At 37.0% G+C, this 23,789-nt stretch overlaps 1 protein-coding gene across 49 annotated transcripts in view; it reads left to right on the top strand.

Annotated features, from left to right (window-relative positions):
* The window catches only part of ablim1b (actin binding LIM protein 1b), a 112,813-nt gene that overhangs the window by 69,675 nt on the left and 19,349 nt on the right, over nt 1–23,789 (top strand). For 27 of the 49 annotated variants that reach the window (XM_048171473.1, XM_048171507.1, XM_048171494.1 and 24 more), the window contains exons 5-14: nt 3,791–3,917; nt 4,111–4,204; nt 15,070–15,157; nt 17,194–17,252; nt 17,576–17,698; nt 18,346–18,390; nt 19,971–20,048; nt 20,507–20,665; nt 22,596–22,640; nt 23,207–23,245. In XM_048171473.1, coding sequence (XP_048027430.1) covers nt 3,791–3,917; nt 4,111–4,204; nt 15,070–15,157; nt 17,194–17,252; nt 17,576–17,698; nt 18,346–18,390; nt 19,971–20,048; nt 20,507–20,665; nt 22,596–22,640; nt 23,207–23,245 — 857 coding nt within the window. Of the gene's footprint in view, nt 1–3,790; nt 3,918–4,110; nt 4,205–5,703; nt 6,217–15,069; nt 15,158–17,193; nt 17,253–17,575; nt 17,699–18,345; nt 18,391–19,970; nt 20,049–20,506; nt 20,666–22,595; nt 22,641–23,206; nt 23,246–23,789 lie in introns of those variants that run through there. The other 22 variants (XM_048171504.1, XM_048171526.1, XM_048171520.1 and 19 more) reach the window with 7 other exon arrangements.

Here is a 23,789-nt window from a genome sequence, read left to right as displayed (position 1 = left end):
CCTTCGTATTTTGTGTGATGTACAATAAACTTCATAAAAACCATCAGTAAAGTTTTAGCTATCATTTAGATGGTGTCCGCTACAATAGTCTTGTACTAATAGTGGATAAAAGCAAGTTGACAACATAAGTTATAACCATAATTAAACTAAACTATACCTGTTCTGTCTCTATGCAGCATTCTCTGGCTCTGTAGGCATCATTGTCTGACTCCGGTTTGAACTGATCACCACTAGTTTCTGACATTATCAGTGCGCGAGATTGTCCTGTTTTGTTGTTGCGGGTTGAGCACGAGCTCTTGAAGCTCTGCACTCTTCTCGAAAGGGGACTGGGAGCACCAGGTCATTTGCATTTAAAGGGGCACAAACAAAACCGCACGTTTTCACCCCCAAAAAGTGTCAATTTTAACATGCTATAAAAAATGATATGTGGGGTATTTGAGCTAAAACTTGCTTTTGATTTGTTTTATTCACACACTCATGATCTGCCAATGTGTCCATGCACTACCTCTTTCTGTCTATCTTTTCTGTTCTCCTCTCACTCTTTCTCAGTTATCTTTCTCTTCTATCCCTATATGTACAAGCATCTGTACACACACACAAAAGAACATAAAGAGCGCTACTGAATATCTCTTTGTGCCACACTCGACTGATTATTTGTCATTCACAAGCCCCAGGAAATGATTTGAGGCTGATGAAAGTCTTTAGCCCAGAAAAGTGTTTTGTTTTTTGGAAGATGCTGTTTGTTCAGGCAATGGTGGTGCAGCTTTGGCAAAGCCCACAAAGCTTTTATCGTATGACACTTTTAAAAACCTGCTCTGAGAGTTCAATAAGCCTCATGACAGGTGGATTGAACACAGGTCTCTTTGAAACTTTCCCTTCTTCTCTTTCTCTACACACATATTCTTGCACACATTCTCTCTCTGCGGGTCTTTAGCACACACAGTGCAAGCAGAGGTTGAGAAGGCTTAAATGATGCATTAGAGCCCTAGATGCAGTGCATTATATACTCTCCTCACTGTCAATGGTTGCCATTGTGCCTTGAGCAACATCAGCAGCGTCTGGGAGCTCCCTGCCCCTCCACATCCTGCTTTTTAAAAAAGCTTTTGGGATTTCAGCCAAAGAACATAAATAGAAGATGACAACCCTAAGCTATTTTTATCCCTCAACCTTTTACACACGTTACACATGTATTTACTAAATTCCCTCACATTCCTCCAGGAGGAAGCTCCAACATGTGGAGGGAGGATGCTCGGCTTTTAGAAATGGTGCTTGTTGTCTCTTACTCTATGAGTCATGCAATGTAATGGTGATTCACCATTGATCCCTGCATGAATTTTATGGACATTCTTTGCTTGAAATCACTTATGAAAGTCTGAATAATCAGTGCTGTATGTTGTACCAACAGGCCTCTAAGGGAGAGTTTTTTGGTTAACACTGACATCTAGTGGAGAGAGAATTGTTTGTGGACACCTAAGTGACCCCAAAAAGTATTTTAAAATAAACGCATGCCATATTTCATCTGAATATGCCTGCTTTTCTACTGTGTATCATTATTGGCACTAAAACTAAAACTATAAAAATCGATTTTGATAACTGAATTTATGCTGAAATAAAATATGAATATTAGATGAAAAACTAAAACTTAAAAAACATAATTTAAATTAGAAATGTTGCCTTGACAAGCAACTGTTTTAGCCTAATAAATACAGTGAGTGTTGTTTGTTGAAGTGATAAAAGTAAAATAAAATAAAAATAAATGAAAGCTAAATACAAATATTTAAAAAGTTAAAAACTAATAAAAATGACAAATACACATAACAAATTACTAAAAAATATATAAAAATAAAGGCTAATTCAAAATAATAATAAATAATTTAAAGTCACCATGAAATCAAAATTGACCATTCTTATTTTTTATGGAATATTGCAGAATTTATTTTAAAGGTGCCCTAGAATCAAAAATTGAATTTACCTCGGCATAGTTGAATAACAAGAGTTCAGTACATGGAATGTACTGAAGACATATGTTGAGTTTCAAACTCCATTGTTTCCTCCTTCTTATATAAATCTCATTTGTTTGAAAGACCTCCGGAAAACAGGCAAATCTCAACATAACACTGACTGTTACGTAACAGTCAGGATCATTAATATGTATGACCCCAGTATTTGCATACAGTATTTGCCAACTCATGTTCAAGGCATTACACAAGGGCAGCCAGTATTAACGTCTGCACAGCTGAATCATCAGACTAGGTAAGCAAGCAAGGACAATAGCAAAAAATGGCAGATGGAGCAATAATAACTGACATGATCCATGATTACATGTTATTTTTAGTGATATTTGTAAATTGTCTTTCTAAATGTTTTGTTAGCATGTTGCTAATGTACTTTTAAATGTGGTTAAAGTTACCATCGTTTATTACTGTATTCGCGGAGACAAGAGCCGTCGCTATTTTCAGTCTGCTATTTGCAGTCTGTATAATTCATAAACACAACTTCATTCTTTGTAAATCTCTCTAACAGTGTAGCATTAGCCCTTAGCCACAGAGCATATAGCCTCAAACTCATTCAGAATCAAATGTAAACATCCAAATAAATACTATACTCACAGGAATCGATGCATGCATGCAAGCATGAATGATGAACATCTTGTAAAGATCCATTTGAGGGTTAAATTAGCTGTGTGAACTTTGTTTATGCACTGTATAACTGCACTTATAGTCGAGAGCTCGGGGGCGGGGTGAGCGAGTGATTTAAAGGGGCTGCGCAGCCTGAATTGGTGCATAGTTAATTATGCCCCAAAATAGGCAGTTAAAAAAATTAATTAAAAAAAATCTATGGGGTATTTTGAGCTGAAACTTCGCAGACACATTCAGGGGACACCTTAGACTTATATTACATCTTTTGAAAAGACGTTTAAATTGTTTAGCTATACACGTCATTATTTTATTAAAATTCATGTGCCCTCATAATCTTTAATCAAAATAACTTCCCCTCCCTCTTGCAAAGACATGTTTTCTCTTCTCTGATGACATGACAATAGCAAACCACAACGATCCAATCAATTCTTGATGGACAAAATCAAGTCGCATCCTACATTTTTTCTTGTTTGAGAAGCCATTTTCCTCAGATATTCATCACAATAGGAAAGAAAAGACTATCACAACTTTTTTTCATGTCAAAGGTATATAAATAATATTAAAACAACACTATGAAAAGCAGTACCATCAAATATCTAATGCTGCTTGTGACTAGCAATTGCGAGCCTTAGTTCAAAGCTGATAAACTACAGTAAAACCTTTTGACTGTTTAAAAAAAAACAAGCTCTTTTAAAGGGATAGTTCACCCAAAAATGAAAATTCTGTCATCATTTACTCACCCTCAAGTTGTTCCAAACCTGTGTAAATTTCTTTGTTCTGCTGAACACAAAGGAAGATATTTGGAAAAATGTTTGTAACCAAACAGATCTCGCCCCCCATTGACTACCATAGTAGAAAAAAAAATACTGTGGTAGTCAATGGGGGCGAGATCTGCTGAATTAAAAATACATTTATATCTCGCAATTCTGACTTTTTTAACACGCAGCTGCGATTTTATATCACACAATTCTGAGAAAAATGTCAAAATTCAAAATAAAAAGTCGCAATTACCTTTTTTATTTTTATTCAGTAGCCGAAACAAGCTTCCATATCTTTCTCATCAGCATGTCAGGGAGTCTGTGAGTGTCATTTTCAGGCTGCTATTCAGTATGTCCGTGTGATAAGGTGGATCTGTGTGTGTTCTCTTACAGACTGTGCAGGATGTGGCAGGGATATAAAGAACGGCCAGGCTCTTCTGGCCTTGGACAGCCAGTGGCACCTCGGCTGCTTCAAGTGCAAGGCCTGTGGGAAAGTGCTGAGCGGGGAGTACATCAGCAAGTGAGCTATGCCTTAATTATTTTTTATCTCTCGCCATCTCGCGCCCCCCTCTATCTCTCTATAATTCCCCCTCTCTTATCTGTCCTCTTTTCTAATAGCATTCAATTTTTGCTCTTATCCTGGTTTCATTGAGGTGAAATAGAATACAGTAAAAGCATAAATCTCTCTTCTCTCTCTTCCTCTCTCTTTTAAGGGATGGTTCTCCATACTGCGAGAAAGACTACCAGATCCATTTTGGCGTGCAGTGCGAGGCCTGCCATCAGTTTATCACAGGGAAAGTTTTGGAGGTGAGTATCGAGTATGCATATATTGACATTATAAGGCATTATAAATGTGTTTGGCCAAATTGCAAGTTATCATGGACAATCCAATTTCATAATAATGTGTATAAAGCAGGAGAAATGTTGATTATAAATCTATCTATTTAGACTTAGGACCAAGAAGTACTGATTAAAAAAATAATTACATATATCATTTAAAAAATGAACCTATACATTTTTGTATGATTTGTTGACTGTTCACAGCCAGCAGAAGATTTTTATTAGAGGTTGCTCTTTCATCGCTCAGGAAACTTAATGTAGATCTCATTTATGTTTTGAATATTAAAGGATTAGTTCACTTTCAAATTAAAATTTCCTGATAATTTCTTCCTGATAATGTCTTTCTTTCTTCAGTTGAAAAGAAATTAAGGTTTTTGATGAAAACATTCCAGGATTTTTCTCCATATAGTGGACTTCAATGGAGCCCAAACGGTTGAAGGTCAAAATTACAGTTTAAGTGCAGCTTCAAAACATTCTACATGATCCCAGATGATAAATAAGGGTCTTATCTAGAGAAACCATCACTCATTTTCTAAAAAAAAAAAAAAAAAATGTATACGTTTTAACCATAAATGCTCATCTTGAACTAGCTCTCTTCTTCTTCTCTATTTGAATTCCAGCAGTTTAGACACTGCTAAGTGTATTACTGCCCTCCTCAGGTCAAAGTTTGAACTAATCGTTATATACTTGCACTAGCATATTGTATATGACAATTTAGTTCAAACTTTGACCTGTGGAGGGCAGTAATACACTTAGCAGTGTCTAAACTGCTGGAATTCAAATAGAGAAGAAGAAGAGAGCTAGTTCAAGATGAGCATTTATGGTTAAAACGTATACATTTTTTTTTTTTTTTTTTTAGAAAATGAGCGATGGTTTCTCTAGATAAGACCCTTATTTATCATCCCTGGGATCGCTGTAAACTGTAATTTTGACCTTCAACCGTTTGGTGCCCATTGAAGTCCACTATATAGAGAAAAATCCTGGAATTTTTTCATCAAAAACCTTAATTTCTTTTCGACTGAAGAAAGAAAGACATGAACATCTTGATATTTGTTCAAAAATACAATAAAAACAGTAATATTGTAAAATAGTATCACAATTTTTCTATTTGAATTGTGATTTTTTTTTTGTGTGATTTTGAATATATTTTAAAATACATAAGCTAATTTGCTGCTCGATTTCTTATTATTATCAATGTTCAAAACATTTGTGCTGCTTAATGTTTGTGGAAGCCATGATACATTTGGTACAACAAATTGTTGACATACAGTAAGAGTATAGAGCTATAAAACGAATATGGATAGTTTAGATCAGGCTTCTTTTGAGTTCATATTGAAATCTTGTTTTGTGGACTTTTGTACATTGGGAAATCTTAGCACAGTTTGAAACAGTTGAGATCATAGTTGATTTTTCATTGTTGAGATATTAATGAGATCTCTATTGTGATTTTTCGTGCCTTACGGATATTAAAGATGGTCTCTTGTGGATTTTTTTCCTCTTCAGTGTTTTATAGTCATGTCAGTGTTCCAGAATCTTACACTTCCGTTCCCACTAAACATCTGGATCCCCTAAAGAGAGGAGTCGTTAGTCTGACCCATGTCAATACACACATCTCAACAATCAAGAACATAGCTGCACTTACATCATTGGGCCATTCATCAAACATTTTAGAACTGACACGGACCCTCTGGGAATAGAGCAAAACAGCTCTGTTGGGTGGATTCCAAGGCCCCGCCCAGCTATTGTACACGGGGCCGCCCCTGTGAGGCCAGGCCCCTCTGATAGGGTGGGAGAGGAGTGAGATAGAGAGGGTTGGGCTGGGGGCAAATTTAGGAAAATTCTCAAGAAAAGTCAGAGGGGAAACGTAAGGAACTGTAGGGGAATATAGGAGTACCCTTGTACAAGAGGGTGTAAGTGATAAAAGTGATTTTAACTGCAAGGTCGCAGGGCTGGGGTGCCACACGAGCAGCCTGCCAGAGGTAAACTTTCTAAACTGTTTCAGTGGAGATGGTTAGATACTTTCTCATTTTTTATGTCTTGATGTGTGTTCTGGTCAGTTTTAGGAGGTACATGTAATACAAGCGTGTTAATGGTGTTTATCAACAGAGCGTATATACTTCAGAGCCTTTTTCTTTGCTGTTTGGGTGATCACAGTCAAGCTTTGTCATCCTGATTATACTGACCTGTCAACAGTCTGTTAGTTATTGGTTCTCATACACAGTCTGTTTGCACTTACACACTCAAGTAGACTAGTTGTATTTATGGGGATCTGTGCAACCACAGATGGTGGAAAGGAAGTGCACTGGAATCTTATGCATGTGTGACCACAGGAGATCAAAACCAGCTCACCATCTATATAAATCCAAGCAGAGATTTGTAGAATCTCAGTGTAATGTTGAAAGCAACAGATGCCGCTGGTCTGCAGATGGCATCGCGTTTGGGCCAAGGAGGCCGTTCAGATTTGATGAGGGACGAATAGTGCTTATAAACATTGCTGGGGAACGCTGTTATTTTATCTTTGGTTATGACTAGAATCAAGACTTTGCAGTTAGCAGTTTGTTTTCTGTGTACTATTAAATACTGGGAACAGACACATGCTATTTTGTTAGACAGTCTTATTTTAGCTAGATTACTCTGAGCTGTCAGCTTCTATATGTCAACCGTGGATAAGTTATTTAACTGCAATGAAGTTTCACTCTCATTAAACCTCACCAATAAGTGTCTAATGACACTATCCAGAAATGACAAGTCTGCCGCACCAGCTGGCCCTGCGTTATCTCACCACACACACACACACACACACATACACACACGTCCAAAGTGTACCAGATGCCCAGAGGGAAATTGCACAGAGTTGTTCTTTTGAGGTTCACAAGACCTTTAAAGGTGCTAAAGAGGATCTTTTCGTCGACTGAGAAACCAAAGACTGTTACTGAGTTTTTGAAATGAGCGCATGCGTAAGAATTTCGAGGGAATGCCTCCCAAAACTCGTGCACGAGTATTGGAACACGAGTGTTTATTCGCTGTGTCGTGTTAGTGGATTCATTATGTCGGACTCACTGCATGTAACTCATAATCTGCAGTTGTTACTCCTGTCTCCTGACAAAAACACTGCATGCGGCGCCTGTGGAGTGTGGAAAGTTACTGGAGCGCGCAGCCGCGCTCATCTCTCACAAGGAACGTCATGGCAATGATTGACAAGCCAGAGGGCCAATCCGCGCACGTCTCTCACAAGGAACGTCACGCAGTGATTGACAAGCCAGAGGGCCAATCGTTTACGCGATGATCGCGTAAACGATTGGCTGATGTTTTAAGGCCCTACCTCGTGCACAGATGATGTATATTAATATTATTCCTTTCAGTGCACCTAATAAATAGTCTTTTATCAGTTAGTAAAGACAGTTTCAAGTAATATTGCAAAAATGTATAAAACAAAACATCCTCTTTAGCACCTTTAAGTAACTTTGTCACAGATATTTTTTCTAAATTTTATTTAAAAAAAAAAGAGAAAATAAAAATAGATGACAGAGTAGGATTACATAGTTATAACATGAATATAGATATCATAGCTCACATAATTTGGTTTCAATAGAATTTTATGTGGAGTTTTAACTTTTGAGTGCAGACTTGCATTCAAAAGTTTAGGGTTGTTATTTTTTTCGAAGAAGTTAATATTTCTTTTATTCAGCAAGGATGCATTGATCAAAATTTGATCAAGAGGTACAGTAAAGACAATCCGATTTCAAATAAATGCCTTTCGGTTTCACATAAAAGCCTTCGTTTGAACTTTATATCCAATACAGAATCCTGAGAGAATCCAGCACAACTGATTTCAACATTGATAGTAATAAGAAATGTTTTTTGAGAAACAAATCAGGATATTATTATTGATACATGTGACACTGAAAACTAGAGTAATGATGCTGAAAATTCAGCTTTGCCATCACATGAATAAATGACATTTTAAAATATATTTGAATAGAAAACAGTTGTTTTAAATTGTAATAATATTTTACAATATTAAAATTTCTCCTGTATTTTTGATCATACAAATGCATTCTTGGTGAGCATAAGACACTTATTTCAAAAACATTTAAAAATCGTACCTGGTCCCAAACTTTCAAAAGATAGCGTAAGTATTAAATGAGCACAATTTATGATCTTTTCTGAGCCTCTATGGAGACACATGAAAGAGAATTATCTGGGAAACTCAAGTAAAAGTCTTTATTTGGTCTCCATTTAATCTCATTGCTTTCTAGGAAAAGTAATTGTTATGTTAAAGAGATCTCATTTGTGTTTTTCTTTTTCTTTTGGATGTGTTCTCTCTGTCTTTTGCGGTTTGTGACTGTTGGGTCTTTCTCAGAGAGTGTCGTTTTTCGGTTTGCTGTAATAGTGGCCAATATCTCAGCAAACAGCACCTTGTCAGATTCACTTGTCTGACTCTTTCCTCAGTGTGAAGGTTTGTAGAGTGGAGTGTTTTAGTTTAGCTGAGAGAGAACATATAAAAAACAATACATACTGTGAGTCAGGCAACACAATACTGTCATTTTACTGACTACAGATAAAAATGACTCCTACTGGCATTCATTCACACACACACTACACATGATAGCAACCTTACTGAAAAGACCAGCAAAAACTTCCTGTCCTGGACCATGCGGTGATCAACCTGGTCTACTCACTTGGCTTTGGCAAGCTGGTCTGGTTTGATGAGTTTAGACCAATTTTGGGCTTATGTCGGTACTAGTAGACCAGCTGGCTGACTAGCTAAACTAGCTGAACACCAGCTTAACCAGACTAGGAGACAGTTAGACCATCTGAGCACCATTTTAGACAGACTTGGAAACCAACTAAGACCAGCAAATCACCTTAGAGCGGTTCACACAGAATGTGTTTTTGCTGTTAAAAACATGAGACACAGGATGGTGGAATGAAAAAAGTGCAAGGTCTAGAAAAGTTGAACTATTTTTGACTTGATCACTGCATTTTAGAACGCCATGTCATGTGCGTGATGCTGCAAAAGACACGAGTGCAACAGTTAAAGACGTTCGTCTATCGCGTGTTTACATTGAAAAACAAGGGAAAAGAAGTGCAGTGTAATAGAAAAACGGCCCCTTGAGCTGTTATTTATTTATTTCAGTATGGTGCTTTTGATGTGCACTGAAAAAATGTTAAGGCCTAAATTTAAGATTTATATATTTGAATTGTATATATAATTCCCATCCATTTGAATTACACAATTTTAACTAATACTAATAAACTAATAAACTTAATGCGTTTTTCAGTCATGCATAAATTAAACCGAAAGATTTCTGCACTAAAATCAAGGCATAGTTTATTATTAACTATTTGCACCTATTTGATTTTATTTAAATAATTATATTTTTAAAATGCATTTATTCAAATAGCTTTGAATCAGCATAAATCTGTTCATTGTGAAAACCAATTTTTTCAGTTAAAATATGGCTAGCTGTGAAACAAACAATATTCAATTAGTTAAAATGTATGAGATATATAACAAATAGGATTTATTGATGATAAATATATATACATACCTGGTGTGTATTTTAAAGGGTTAGTTCACCCAAAAATGAAAATTCTGTAATTTATTACTCACCCTCATGTCGTTTCACACCGTAACACCTACGTTAATTTTTGGAACACAAATTAAGATATTTTAGTTGAAATCCGATAGCTCCGTGAGGCCTCCATAGGGAGCAATGTCACTTCCTCTGTCAAGATCCATAAAGGTACTAAAAACATATTTAAATCAGTTCATGTGAGTACAGTGGTTCAAAATTAATATTATAAAGCGACGAGAATACTTTTGGTGCGGCAAAAAAACAAAATAACGACTTATTTAGTGATGGCCGATTTCAAAAAACTGCTTCAGGAAGATTCGGAGCACAAATGAATCAGTGTATCGAATCATTGAATCGGATCTCGGGTCAAACTGCTGAAATCACGTGACTTTGGCGCTCCGAACAGCAGATTCGACACACAGATTCACAATGCTCCAATGCTTTCTGAAGCATTGTTTTGAAATCGGCCATCACTAAATAAGTCGTTATTTTGTTTTTTTGCCGCACCAAAAGTATTCTCGTCGCTTTATAATATTAATATTGAACCACTGTACTCACATGAACCGATTTAAATATGTTCTTAGTACCTTTATGGATCTTGACAGAGGAAGTGACATTGCTTCCTATGGAGGCCTCACTGAGCCGTAAATATCTTAATTTGTATTCCGAAGATTGAACGAAGGTCTTACAGGTGTGAAACGACATGAGGGTAAGTAATAAATGACAGAATTTTCATTTTTGGGTGAACTAACCCTTTAAACGCATTCAGTTTTTTAGTACTCTTACTGAAATCTTACCCAATTCTTATCCGTTTAATTTATGTATGACTGGCAAATATGCATCACATAATCCAAATGGAGGGAAATTTTATATGCAATTCAAATACATAAATCTTACATTTAGATCTAAATATCTTTTGAGTCTTGCTGGTTAAGGTGGCAGTCGCACATCAACAACCAGCATCCAAAATAATAGTTATATATCCAAGCACTTTCTCTCTTTTCTTTCTCCCAGATTTTTTGTTTCCCCTTTGCATCCCCCAGTCGTTATTCCCCTTGCTGTTTCTCTCTGGCTCTGTCTTCAGTCCACACCCCTCCATCTGGGCTGAAGCAGAGGCGTGGACTGTTCTTGGCCCCAGAGTTTGGTGCTCTATGTTTTCTGTGTTTGCTTCTATTGATGCAATAGGAAATGACTGGCAGCCGTCTCTCTCAGACAGAGTGCTACTCACAGAGGTTGAACATGTTGTCATTCTGGTTTGTTTACTGGAAAACTGTTGCATGGCCTTGTTGCCATGGCGAGGAGGCCCGGGAGCCGAGGGGTCACATCTGTGTGAAATCATGCGTTTCAGCTGCATTGCCTCATAGTTCAAGACAGCAGAGGACCATGGGATGTTTCCCCTGCAGAGGAGCCAAATGGGCGACTCCCTCTTTAGCGTACAGAGCTCCAGCTGATAGAGGAACAACAAAACAAGTGAATTGTTTGCCCGTATGAGAAGCAAGATAAACAAAGCTTTATGTTATTTTGGTGCAGTATAGCTCCTGTGAACATATGGATTAAATTTCAAAGAGGAATTAACAATTTCACTCATGCCTTTCCAAACCTTTTGATTTTTCTTTTTTCAGTGAAACACAGAAGGAGATATTTTGAAGGATGTTCTGGCAACACTTTGTTAAGCTTCAAAATGCATCATAAAATGTTTTAAAAAGTAGTCCAGTGCTATATTCCAATTTATCTGAAGCCAATAAATAACTTTATGTGACAAAAGATGGTAATTTAATTGGCAGCGTCTATTTGCACTAAGTGTAAATAGCAACAGATGCTATTTACATTAAGTGAAAATAGCATATTTTCTTAGTGATAGATCCTATTTACAGCAAGTGCAAATAGCTGTAGATGCTATTTACACTAAGTGAAAATAGCAGGAATTTTCTTAGCGATATGCTGTTTACACTAGGTGAAAATAGCGATAGATTCTATTTACACCATGTAAAAGTATCAGTTATTTGCAATAAGAGTAAATAGTAATTTTATGCTATCTATACTGTATATTGGCAGATGCTATTTGCACCTCAGTATTTTTGTACATTAACAGGATGCAATAGTATCATAGAGTATATATATGATTATATTTATTAAAGGTGCCCTAGAACTTTTTTAAAAAAGATGTAATATAAGTCTAAGGTGTCCCCAGAATGTGTCTGTGAAGTTTCAGCTCAAAATACCCCATAGATTTTTTTTAATTAATTTTTTTAACTGCCTATTTTGGGGCAATAATTAGAAATGCGCCGATTCAGGGTGTGTGGCCCTTTAAATCTTGTGCTCCATGCCCCAAGAGCTCGCGCTTGCCTTAAACAACAAGAGTTCAAACAAAAAGTTCAAACAGCTAATATAACCCTCAAAATGGATCTTTACAAAGTGTTCGTCATGCAGCATGTCTAATCATGTAAGTACAGTGTTTATTTTGATGTTTACATTGATTCTGAATGAGTTTGAGGCTGTGCTCCATGGCTAACGGCTAATGCTACACTGTTGGAGAGATTTATAAAGAATGAAGTTGTGTTTATGAATTATACAGACTGCAAGTGTTTAAAAATGAAAATAGCGACTGCTCTTGTCTCCGTGAATACAGTAAGAAACGATGGTAACTTTAACCACATTTAACAGTAAATTAGCAACATGCTAACGAAACATTTAGAAAGACAATTTAAAAAAATCACTAAAAATATCATGTTATCATGGATCATGTCAGTTATTATTGCTCCATCTGCCATTTTTTGCTATTGTCCTTGCTTGCTTACCTAGTCTGTTGATTCAGCTGTGCACATCCAGACGTTCTGCCCTTGTCTAATGCCTTTCATAATGTTGGGAACATGGGCTGGCATATGCAAATATTGGGGGCGTACCTATTAATGATCCCGACTGTTACGTAACAGTCGGTGTTATGTTGAGATTCGCCTGTTCTTCGGAGGTCTTTTAAACAAATGAGATTTATATAAGAAGGAGGAAACAATTGAGTTTGAGACTCACTGTATGTCTTTTCCATGTACTGAACTCTTGTTATTTAACTATGCCGAGGTAAATTCAATTTTTCAATCTAGGGCACCTTTAAAATTATTGAATGGATGCTGCCTTATTGGGAGAATAAAAACCCTCCTTCCACCTCCCCCTAACCCTTCCCAGTAAACACTTTTTAATATTATTAAACACTCGTTCACAGTTTATTTCCACTTTTAGAACATTATTTTCATTTTTATTGAAAATAAATGCGAGCTCGTTAAAAGCCAGATCTGCAAGCCTTACTCGATATTGCATATACCACTGAAAATCTTGATTGCCATGCATCTTTTTTAATACTTGAGTGGCCCAACCAGACATTGGTGGGCAGAGCAAGCGTAAATAGCCAATAAGGGACGCTATTTGCACTTAGTGTAAATAGACACTCCGAATTTAATTTGTGATCATATGGTCATGAGAAATGCAAGAATCAAGGATGTTTACTGTCAAAAAATAATCAATTTCCATTTATTTTGTAGCCTCTATGATTTTTGTAGTTCATTTTAGAGCTTCTGAAGAGCGAAAATTAGCAGTGAGTGACAAAATTTCAGTCTGTTTGACATGCAAAGCCGTCACATTGACAAGACCTGGACAAGTATGGACCACTGTTTTGATTATGGTGGCACTGCTCATTCACTTTCATTATATGGAAAAGAGAGTTCAGAATATTCTTCTTTTGTGTTCCACAGAAGAAAGAGAGGTTTTAAATAACACAAGGTTCAGTAAATCAATTTTGGCGTAAACTATGCTTTTACAAAGTAAAAACAATGAAGAAGGAGAGAATATTTAACAAATAAAGAAATCAAAGTCTCAAAAAAGAGGATTTTGAGCAGGTTTTGAATGAGAGAGATGTCAGAACTGCAGGGCTCATCAGCATTCCCAGAGCTAACTGAAAGCAGCAGAATGATGTAACAGTACTGCAGATGACTTACAGCTGTGCGCTACATAACCTAGAGTGATGACCTCACTCACACACACACACACACACACACAATCATATGTATATTATGTGGAATGTACTGGACCTTGAGCTGTGACCGTTATATACACTACACTACCATTCAAAAGTTTGGAGTTAGTAAGATTTTTTTCGAAAGATGTCTCCTGTGCTCACTGAGGCCGCATTTATTTGATCAAAAATACAGTAAAAACAGAAATGTTGTGAAATATTATTAGTTTAATTTAATTCATTTTTTTTTTAAATGTACAGTAATTTATTCCCGTGACCAGAAAAGTTTCAGCAGTCATTACAGTCTTCAGTGTCACATGATCCTTCAGAAATCATTCTAATATGCTGATTTGCTGCTCAAGAAACATTTCTTATAAACATTACAGCTGCTTAATATTTTTGTGAAAACCATGCTTTTTCATTCAAGATTCTTTTATGAATAGAACAATTAAAAGAACAGCAAAAGAAATATTTTATTATATTATGAATGTCTTCACTGCAATGTGATCAATTTAATGCATCCTTGCTGGATAAAAGTATTAATTTCTTTGAAAAATCTTACTGACAGTAGTGTATGTCTGAAACCCCTAAATCGTTGTCAGGGGCTCCATGTGGTCATGCCCAGTGATCAACTTTCGATGTTTCTGCTTGTGATTGAGAATGACCTTCCAGAAGTCAAAAGACTGACAGACTGCAGTGAACCTCCCAGCTCTCTGATATCAGCATTCCAGCTCTTAGCTGTTGCTGACGGGCCGTGTTGCGGTGGTTAGAGCACGTGCTTCTGAAATGTTGAGCAGGGTGATGCAGGTTCAAATCCTGTATGCAACATTACACAGCTGTCTAAAACTATAAAATAAAATCTATATTTATACATTAATATGTCTGTCAAGCAAGCATGTGTATGTGTGAATGCCTTTATGCTGCTATTGTTCTCTTGACCTGGAAGCATCCGGAGGTCAGGAAGGTATTATTTGTGTGGCAGGGTAAGGTAATACGGGATAGTGTGCTGCAGACAGTGACTCTGCAGATCTTAACAGAGCTTCATTCATTGAGAACACACACACACACACACGCCTTCTTTTAGAATAAGTGAAGTGCAATGAAATGACTGCACACCTGTTTTGTCCCCCGCAGACTGTTCTGCTTTGCCACAGCTGTTAAGGAACATGTCTGTTTTGTGTCTCACTGGAATGTTTTTTCTTGTGAAATCTGTTGACCTCTGAATGTTGACCTTTTCCCCCTCACAGGCAGGAGATAAGCACTACCATCCAAGCTGTGCACGATGCAGCAGGTGCAATCAAATGTTCACGGAGGGAGAGGAGATGTACCTACAGGGTGAGCACAAAATTTAATGCTACATTTAGTACAGAGGATTGAAGCTTCATCAAAATTCTACAAAATTACCCTTGAAACTAGATATTATATGAGGGTTTTTTTTTATTGTCTGTTCATTGCTTAATGCCATAATGTTGTCTAAATACAGCTGTTTTTTAATAAAATAAAATATTAGTTATATATTTATATTAACCATATATTAAGGGAAAAAATTTTATTTGATCATTTTTCTTACGTTAACTTTGGTAACAGGGTTGAAAGTCAGACCATAAACTGTTTTATTTTCAGTTCATTGTTCATGTCTAAATACAGCTTATTTTGTTATTTTATCAAAAAGTAAATAAAATAAAATAAAATAAAATAGTCTTTATTGATGAATTTATATTTTCAGTAAATTAAAGAAAACATTTGTTTGATTATTTTTTGTTATGATAACTTTGGTAACAGGGTTGAAAGTCAAACTAAGTTGTTTTATTTTCCGTTCATTGTTCATGTCTAAATACAGCTTATTTTGTAATTTTATCAAAAAGTAAATAAAATCAAATAGTCATTATTGATAAATTTATATCTTCCGTAAATTAAAGAAAACATTTGTTTGATTATTTTTTGTTATGATAACTTTGGTAACAGGGTTCAAACTAAGTTCAGACAGGACCACTTTGGGAAGTTACTGAGTTTATTGAACACAATTATCTTTGGCGGTATGGTTCCTTACGGGGGTTCTTGCTCCAAAATTAATTGGACATACAAGAGCTTTAACATTAACCCCCCGGAACCATCAGCTTGGAAATACACAGACAATTAAGACACTAGTAATGTCTTTAAGAGCGAACGTGGTATCATGTAGATATGGCAGTAGGACGTCTATACTGTAGCTTGGTTATGAGGATGAGTGTCTCTCAGCAGTGAGGTCCATGCCGGCCGGGACTTGAAGCCTTATTGACTTTAAAGGTAGTGATCTGGAACAAAAGAAGACGACAACCAGAAGGTGCACTGTAATATGCTCATGCTTATAATGGGGAGGGAGGGAGGGTTGCGAGCAGTTTGAGCATACTTACCGAGCAGCGATGCCACGTATATATGTCCCGTGTCTAATAGGAGAATAGTAATGATTGGAGCGATTTGACAGCTGACCGCGTCAGCTGGTCGCGGCACTATGCCTACGTGGCCTGACTGAACTAACGCTGCGCTCGATTTGTTGTTGTTGTTGTTGTTGTTGTTTCACTTCATTGTTCATGTTTTTTTGTCTAAATGCAGATTATTTTGTTATTTTTTCAAAAAGTAAGTAAAATAAAATAAAACAAAACAGTCATTATTGATAAATTGATATTTTCTGTAAATTAAAGAAAACATTTGTTTGATTATTTTTTTATTACAATAAATTGGTAACAGGGTTGAAAGTCAAAATAAATATTAAATGAGTTGTTTTATTATCTGTTCATTGCTCATGGGTATTGCAGTTTTTGTAACCCTTTTATCATTGAGACAAGTCCAAATACAGCTGTTTTAATACAGTTGCCATAATTTTTGACTTGTCTAAATACAGCTGATTTTGTTATTTTAGCATAATAAAAAAAAAATATATATATATATATATATATATATAAATAGTTATGTATGTATTTATTTTCCCCATAAATTAAGAGAAAAAAATATTTATTTGATATTTTTCTTATGATAACTTTGGTAACAGGGTTGAAAGTCGAGCTAAGTTTATTTTTTGTTCATTGTTCATGGGGTTTGAATTTTTTGCATACACACACACACATATAATACTATATAATATATATATATATATCCCATAATAATTAGATGGGATAATAGTATTATTTCCCATAAATTAAGGAAAAATATTTGACCATTTGGTGACTTTTTTAACAGGGTTGACTGGTTGAGCTTCATGAATGAGGTCAACACTATAATTAAGAAAATGTGTTGTTGGAATGTGCAATTTGTAATAGGGGGGGAAATCATGTGGTAATATAATTCTGATATACCCCACCCACATATTTTGTCTTGATTTCTATCTCCCAAAGGTTCTACAGTATGGCATCCAGACTGTAAGAACAACAGTAGAGTGGAAGAGAAGTACAGAGTGAGTATCTATCTATCTATCTATCTATCTAAACACTTACTGTCAGCCAGTCAGTCACTTAATCAGCCCTGTCTCTCTCTCTGGAAGAGAAAACTTTGCTGAGCTCCTCCCTCATATTGTTCCCAGAAAAAACATCTACATCCCAAAAACAACAGTCTACGAAACCCTGGGAGATGTTTGAAATGCTCACATTCTTCAAAGCATGTTTCAAAACTTCCCCCAGTGACTCCAAAGTTAAAATTAAGTCTCAGGTGCTCTAGTGAGTGTATGTGTGTGTTTGTCAGTGAGTATTTTGTCCATTCTGTTGTGATTCTCCTCCTTAGGCAGCTTGGCAACATCCTAAAGGAAAACCCAGTCCGTTTGATATCTTTTACCCCCAGTCTCAGATTCAGAGCCGGGGCCCAGGTGGCTCTCGACTGGGCCTGCGTCCCCTGGGCAGTCGTGAGGTTTGCAGTCTTCTGCTCTGCACTCCCTCCAAACTGCAATGCTTTCGGCTAACACAGCTTCCTCCAACAACCGTCCTGCTTTACTCCGAAGCAAGACTGAACTGCTGTGTGTTTTATTAGCTTCATATTAGTTAAATTACTGTACACTACCAGTCAAAAGTTTGGAATAATTAAGATTTTTTTAATGTTTTTAAAAGAAGTCTCTCATGCTTACAAAGGTTGTGTTTACTTAAACAAAAATATTTCACAATTTTACTGTATTTTTGATCAAATAAATGCAGCCTTGGTGAGCAAAAGAGACTTTTTTCAAAAACAAAAAATTTAAAATATTCCAAATTTTTGACTGGTACCCCCCTCAGCAAGAGTGAACCAGCACACATACACAATAAGAATATGCTTGCTCTCTCCTCCTGCAAGTTTTAAGGTTATAATCCTCATGGAGATGTTATAATTTCACAAAAATAACCTTATATCCCACAAAACCTGAAATTAGGATCTGCCCGCATGCATAGGATAGCAAGCAAGGCTGCGAGTAGATGACTATGGATGCAGTGCTTGAGTTAGATGACTGCTGGCTAAGGTATATGATTCAAGTGTTTTGTTGAGTGTGATGTCATATCCTGCGATGCCTTTTCCTCCCTTCACAGCCCCTCCCACCCTCAGTAACCTCTCTGCACCAATCAGAAAGGCAGGTACTGTATTCTGCTTCTGGCAGCAGAGTGGGGGAACCCCTGAATGTGTTTTGCAGCTCTTGCATTTGCAGTCACCCACCAGCAGAGGGCTTTCCGCCTTCGCCAACTTCCCCATAACAGCCTGTGTGTGAATCATTGCGCTTTTCACTGCTGCAGGCATGTGGCTCAAGCCCTCCAGGGCTCCATTCACCATTACAGTAATGACGGCTGTTTGACTCTTCATGCAGAACGGTCTCAGATATGAGCTCACCATGTAGCATAACTGGCCTCTCATACGGAATACTGTTCCTAAAGATTGTCCAATTCAGGTGTTTTTGGTGACATTTGACCAAGAGTCATATCTGAGGGATTGGCTGCACTGGCTGCACTGATTGTATGATATGAAACCGAATGCATCTTGGGAAGGCTTGCGTTGGAGTATGAGGCGATATATAAGTGCTGGAAATCCTGTGGTTTTCTAATTTTTGCTTAATGAAAGCTCAAGAATGTGCCTACTTTACCCCAAAATAAAATTTTTGTCATCATTTACTCTCGTCATTCATACTCATATCTTTTGAAACCTGTATGACTTTCCTTGTGTAAAAGAAGTGCACTTAATTGCTGAATGTGCACATGTAGTGTACTTTCAATATTTTTATAAAACTGTATATATAAACTTGCAGGTACTGTATAATATTAATTAAAAGGCCACATATAGAGAGTACTTTCATTATTTTGTTTCTTAACAACACACTTATAAAAAGTACACTTTGTAATAATATGAAATTAAAAGTTTAACATTTTAAATCAGTACTAAATTGCAATGTCATAATTTGTGTAATTAGACATATTTTTAAATACATGACATAATTTAGATAGAAAATATCAATAGAAATGACATTGAATTATGTTTTAGTTTACTGTAAATGCCAGTCAGTACATTCAGAAGTGCACTTTAACCATATTTCAAAGAAAACAGTGAATTATGAAATTATGTATAATGTGCTACTTAGGTGGGTGACAGCACACAATATACATTTAAACTATAATACATTTTCATTTAATTGTGATTAACATGCAATTAAGTATCCAAAAACATTAAAACATTCAAATTACATGTATGTAGTCACAGATTTCACATAGGTTTTTTTCCTGTATAAAACAGAGATATTTAGCGAAATGTCCAAGCTGCACTTTTCAATGCAATGAAAGTGAAATATGACCAACAAGAACTATTTAAATTTCAGCATATTCCTCACAGAAAGCTTCAGAAGACGTGAAATATAGCTTAGATAGTGTATAGTGTTACTTTACAATGCTTTTATGGTGCTCTTTTGGAGTTTAAAACCCCAGTCTCCATTCACTTCCATTGTAAAAAAAAGAGCATTGTGAACATTCTTCACAACTTCTCCTTTTGTGTTCCATGGAAAAAAAGAACATTAAACAGTTTTGAAATGACATGAGCGTGAGTAACTGATGACAAAATGTTCATTTGTAGCTGAGCAACCCCTTTAAGCTTCCCACTGACATGAGTGTGTTTAGGAATATGTGTGTCGGTTATCTTCAGCTTATTGCTAATACAACATCTCATTCTCCCGCAGCCCACAAGGTCATCGTCTGAGAGTATCTGTTCGAGACCTGGCTCTAGCATACCTGGATCTCCAGGTCACACCATCTATGTGAGTCCCGCTCATCGGCGCCCCCAATCGTTTCCTGAGTCTGTCAGATCTTACCAATCAATGCACAACGGATTCTGATGCTGGTATACTTCAGGGTCAATGTAAAAAAAAAAAACTCCTGGACATGCAGGAAAAGCACAGGAGTTTCAACTTCTCTCCACTCTTTGCCTTCGCCTTGTATTTGACATCTGTAGCATCATTTTTGCATGTAAACAAATTTACATTAACACTGAAAGTCTGTTAAGCAAATGTTAAGTTGGTTAGCTTTTCGCATAAGCATGCCTCCAGCAACAGCGTTCATCTTTCCACAGTGTGTTCACCCCGTGTGATGACCTTTGTGAGAGCTTTGGATGACCTTTGACCTGTGCCCTGACCTCTTCCTCATCAACACCTTTTCTCCCTGTGTTTCTCCACCTATATGTCCCCTTCCCCTGTCCCTCATCCTCTCCTTCCTCCAGGCAAAAGTAGACAATGAGATTATTGATTACAAGGACCTAGCAGCCATTCCCAGAGTCAAGGCCATTTATGACATAGAGCGCCCAGACATGATATCCTATGAGTCTCTCCATTCCACCTCCTCCACCCTGGAAAGACAAGGAAGGCACAGCCCTGGAGAGGTAACCTGAATCGTAAACTTTTAGTGTCTTTCTGATTAACAAACGATGTGCTATTATGACCTAAAATGATAGATATAGCCACTATATGGCTGAGTAGACATGATGTCTCTGATTTATGTTTATATATATTTATTCTCATATTTTTTTGGACTAGGTGTGGCTTTCATAAAAATTAAACTCTAGCCATTTTACCTCAAATCAGACAGTGTACCTGTCTAAAAATGTGTGAACAGCCATTCTCTATACATGTAAGATTCCTGTTCTTCAGTATAGTCTAGTCGGCCTTGCCCCGGTCCCCTGGTTGAGAGCCACTGGTCTAGTCTCCATTACCAAACCTGCACTTGGGTTTTGGCCACTTTAGCCTTCTGGCACAGACTCTACAGACTACTCCTATATGACAGACCCAATGCTCCATATTTGTTATAATACCATCCCATCCCCAGGTCCCTACTTTGTCACAGTAACTATAATAGCTCTCTGACCCCATGATCCCATTAGTTTTCCAAAAAAAAAAAAAACACTATCGGTTTAGGCTCTCAGGCCGCAGACAGAGCAGATGTGAGCAAGTGTGTGTTTTTGCTCATTTCTCTGTATGTGATCATGTACATCGCATGTATTCCTGTCAACATGTTAGCTATGTCTATGCATGAAAAGAATGTATGAGAGATGTTTTTTTTTATTCTCTGTGACTGCTCTTGGGTTCCCTTTGTCTATTAAACATTGCTCTTCTGTACCTGAAAACGCCTGTGCGCATTCTCTGTGTAGAGACAGCAGTGTCACAGCGCCCCCTGGTGACCATAATCAGATCTCAGGCAGTCTGCAGTGATGAAGATGCATGTTAAAGGAATATTCCCTTTTTTTTAAATCTGCATCTGTGGTTACAGTAATTTAGACTTGTTTTTGATTGTGTATAAACAAACAGAAAATGCATTTACAGTAAAATATTTACAATGGAAGCCTATCAAGCAAGTGGGTCAGCATTTTTGTTAGCACTTACTTAAATCAAAAATGTTTGTTTTTTGAGCTTTAAAGTTTGAAGTTGTCTAAATCATCCTTCTGAGGTGGGACTACTTCTTTAGGTGCAGGAAATTATGGTTATGGACAGACCCAAATGCGTACCTGCCTCCCGTACCGGAAACGCTGGTTCGAATCCTGCACGGAGTGGGACGAGCTGATCTGGAGGGGTTACGTTGGTGCCGTGACCCTGATGGGAGTGAGGTTTAGGGGGGTGAGTGCAACGGAGGCCAGCTAGTGTGAGTAAACCTCACTCCCCTGATCTCAAGAGGTGCACTAGCGGCTGATGCTAAAGACGCTAAAGCGTCCTTGTTAGCGCGCCCACCTCCCATGCCGGAGATGCCAGTTCGAGTCCTGCTCGGAGCGGGGCGAGTAGGACCGGAGGGGTTACATTCATGACATGAGTTTGATTTGACATGTAAAGCAGCTATAACTGCACAAAAAAGAAGCAAGCAATTATATCGCTACAACATCATGTTATACTTTCGAAAAAGCATAGTTTATTTTCTTTGCAGTGCGACCCACTAGCTAGTAAGCCATTCATTGTAAGTATATTACTGCACTGTAAAAAAATATTCTCATGATTTGTTATCACAACATTTTTCTTTTGTCAAATCAACTAGGATAATTTATGTGGTTCAGATATAACATAATATTTTGCGTTTCTGTTTATTAAACCAATCGCCTTCATTGTATTAACTCAAATTTTTAATTTCAATGAACTCAAAATTTTAAGGCAACCAGGTAACTTGCTTTTTTAAGTTAAATCAACAGTTCTTTTTACAGTGTGTCAATAAAAATTATCTCAGGTAACAGACAACTGACCAAGAATATTCCTTTAATGCATAACGTTTTTTTTTTTGAGTCACTGACAAGTTTTTAGAGTAACCAAACTCAACCCTTTCCTCCCCTACAGCCTGTCAGAGCCTCAGGTGGCAGCCCTACCAGAGGCAGAGCCACAGTAAGTGTAAGCAGGATAGAAATAAGGCTGCTGACATGACCAATTAGTTTGTGGATTACCAACCCAAACTAATAAGAACACAACTAACATATTGATTCACAAAAACTAAACTAATTTAATAAGCATGAACATCTACTGCCTCTCACACCTAGTTTCGCTCATCTCACTGGCCGTTGTCTGTACTCTCAGTCTCATTTGAAAAGCTGCTCTCTAAGTAAGTACTTCATAGTCTCTAGAATCTCCAAGTGACAGTCACTTGAAGTGTGTACTCAAAAACCCAGTGGAAAACTGTGGAAGCTTCTAAATCTGCCATGGCAATAATGTAGATTCAGGCTCATTCTCAATTAACTGATCTGTGTCAAGTATCAATTAAGGCTTTATCATGACATTAGACAGCATCTAACATTCAAAACAGACGCTGCAAGCGCTTCTGTGCGATTCCTTCATTACATTCATTTAATTTAAAACATCATGCGATGCATGTTGGGTCACAGAAAATGCAACTCTTTCCATGACGTATGACATAATACGTTATAGTGATTTTAATTCTGTGTCCACATTCCCAGACCCTGCCACAAGACCCTTCCTCACTGTCAGCAGAAACAGTAAGTTGTCAGTGACCTCCCTCTGAACTCTGACACAGTCAGGTTGTGAGCTGTGGCTGCATTTTTCTCTCTCCTAAATGTGCTTATGATGGAGATGGCACTAAACTTCAGCTGTCCCTTGAGCGCTGGAGGAAGAACTCTGTATAATTAATGGCTACAAAGAAGCAAGAGTGTGCTGCTGGAGTGTGTTCTCATGTTTGTCCTGTTTGTCTGTCTGTCTTTATCCTTGCTACAGCTGGGTGAATCTCACAAAGAAATGTCCCAAGTAATAACTAAGAAATGACATATTGTTTAAAAAAATTAAGCCTCTATATATATATATTGATTGGGACACTTTTTCCAAGTCTTCTTAATGGCAAAAAGTGTCCCAATCACTCTGAATTGACCCTATATATGGTTTATGAGGACACAAATGTATATAATGACATAAATATGGTTTATATGGACACTTCCTGTGTCCTTCTAAACCAAATGGCTTTAAAAACATACTAAATGGGGTTTTTATTTTTAATTCATAAAATGCCAAAAGTTGTGATGGGTAGGT

The sequence above is a fragment of the Megalobrama amblycephala genome, linkage group LG20 (genome assembly GCF_018812025.1).
Source record: "Megalobrama amblycephala isolate DHTTF-2021 linkage group LG20, ASM1881202v1, whole genome shotgun sequence".
NCBI classification, from domain to species: Eukaryota; Metazoa; Chordata; class Actinopteri; order Cypriniformes; family Xenocyprididae; genus Megalobrama; species Megalobrama amblycephala.
Note: the sequence above shows the minus strand (reverse complement) of the source record. Positions and strands in the feature narration are given on the sequence as shown.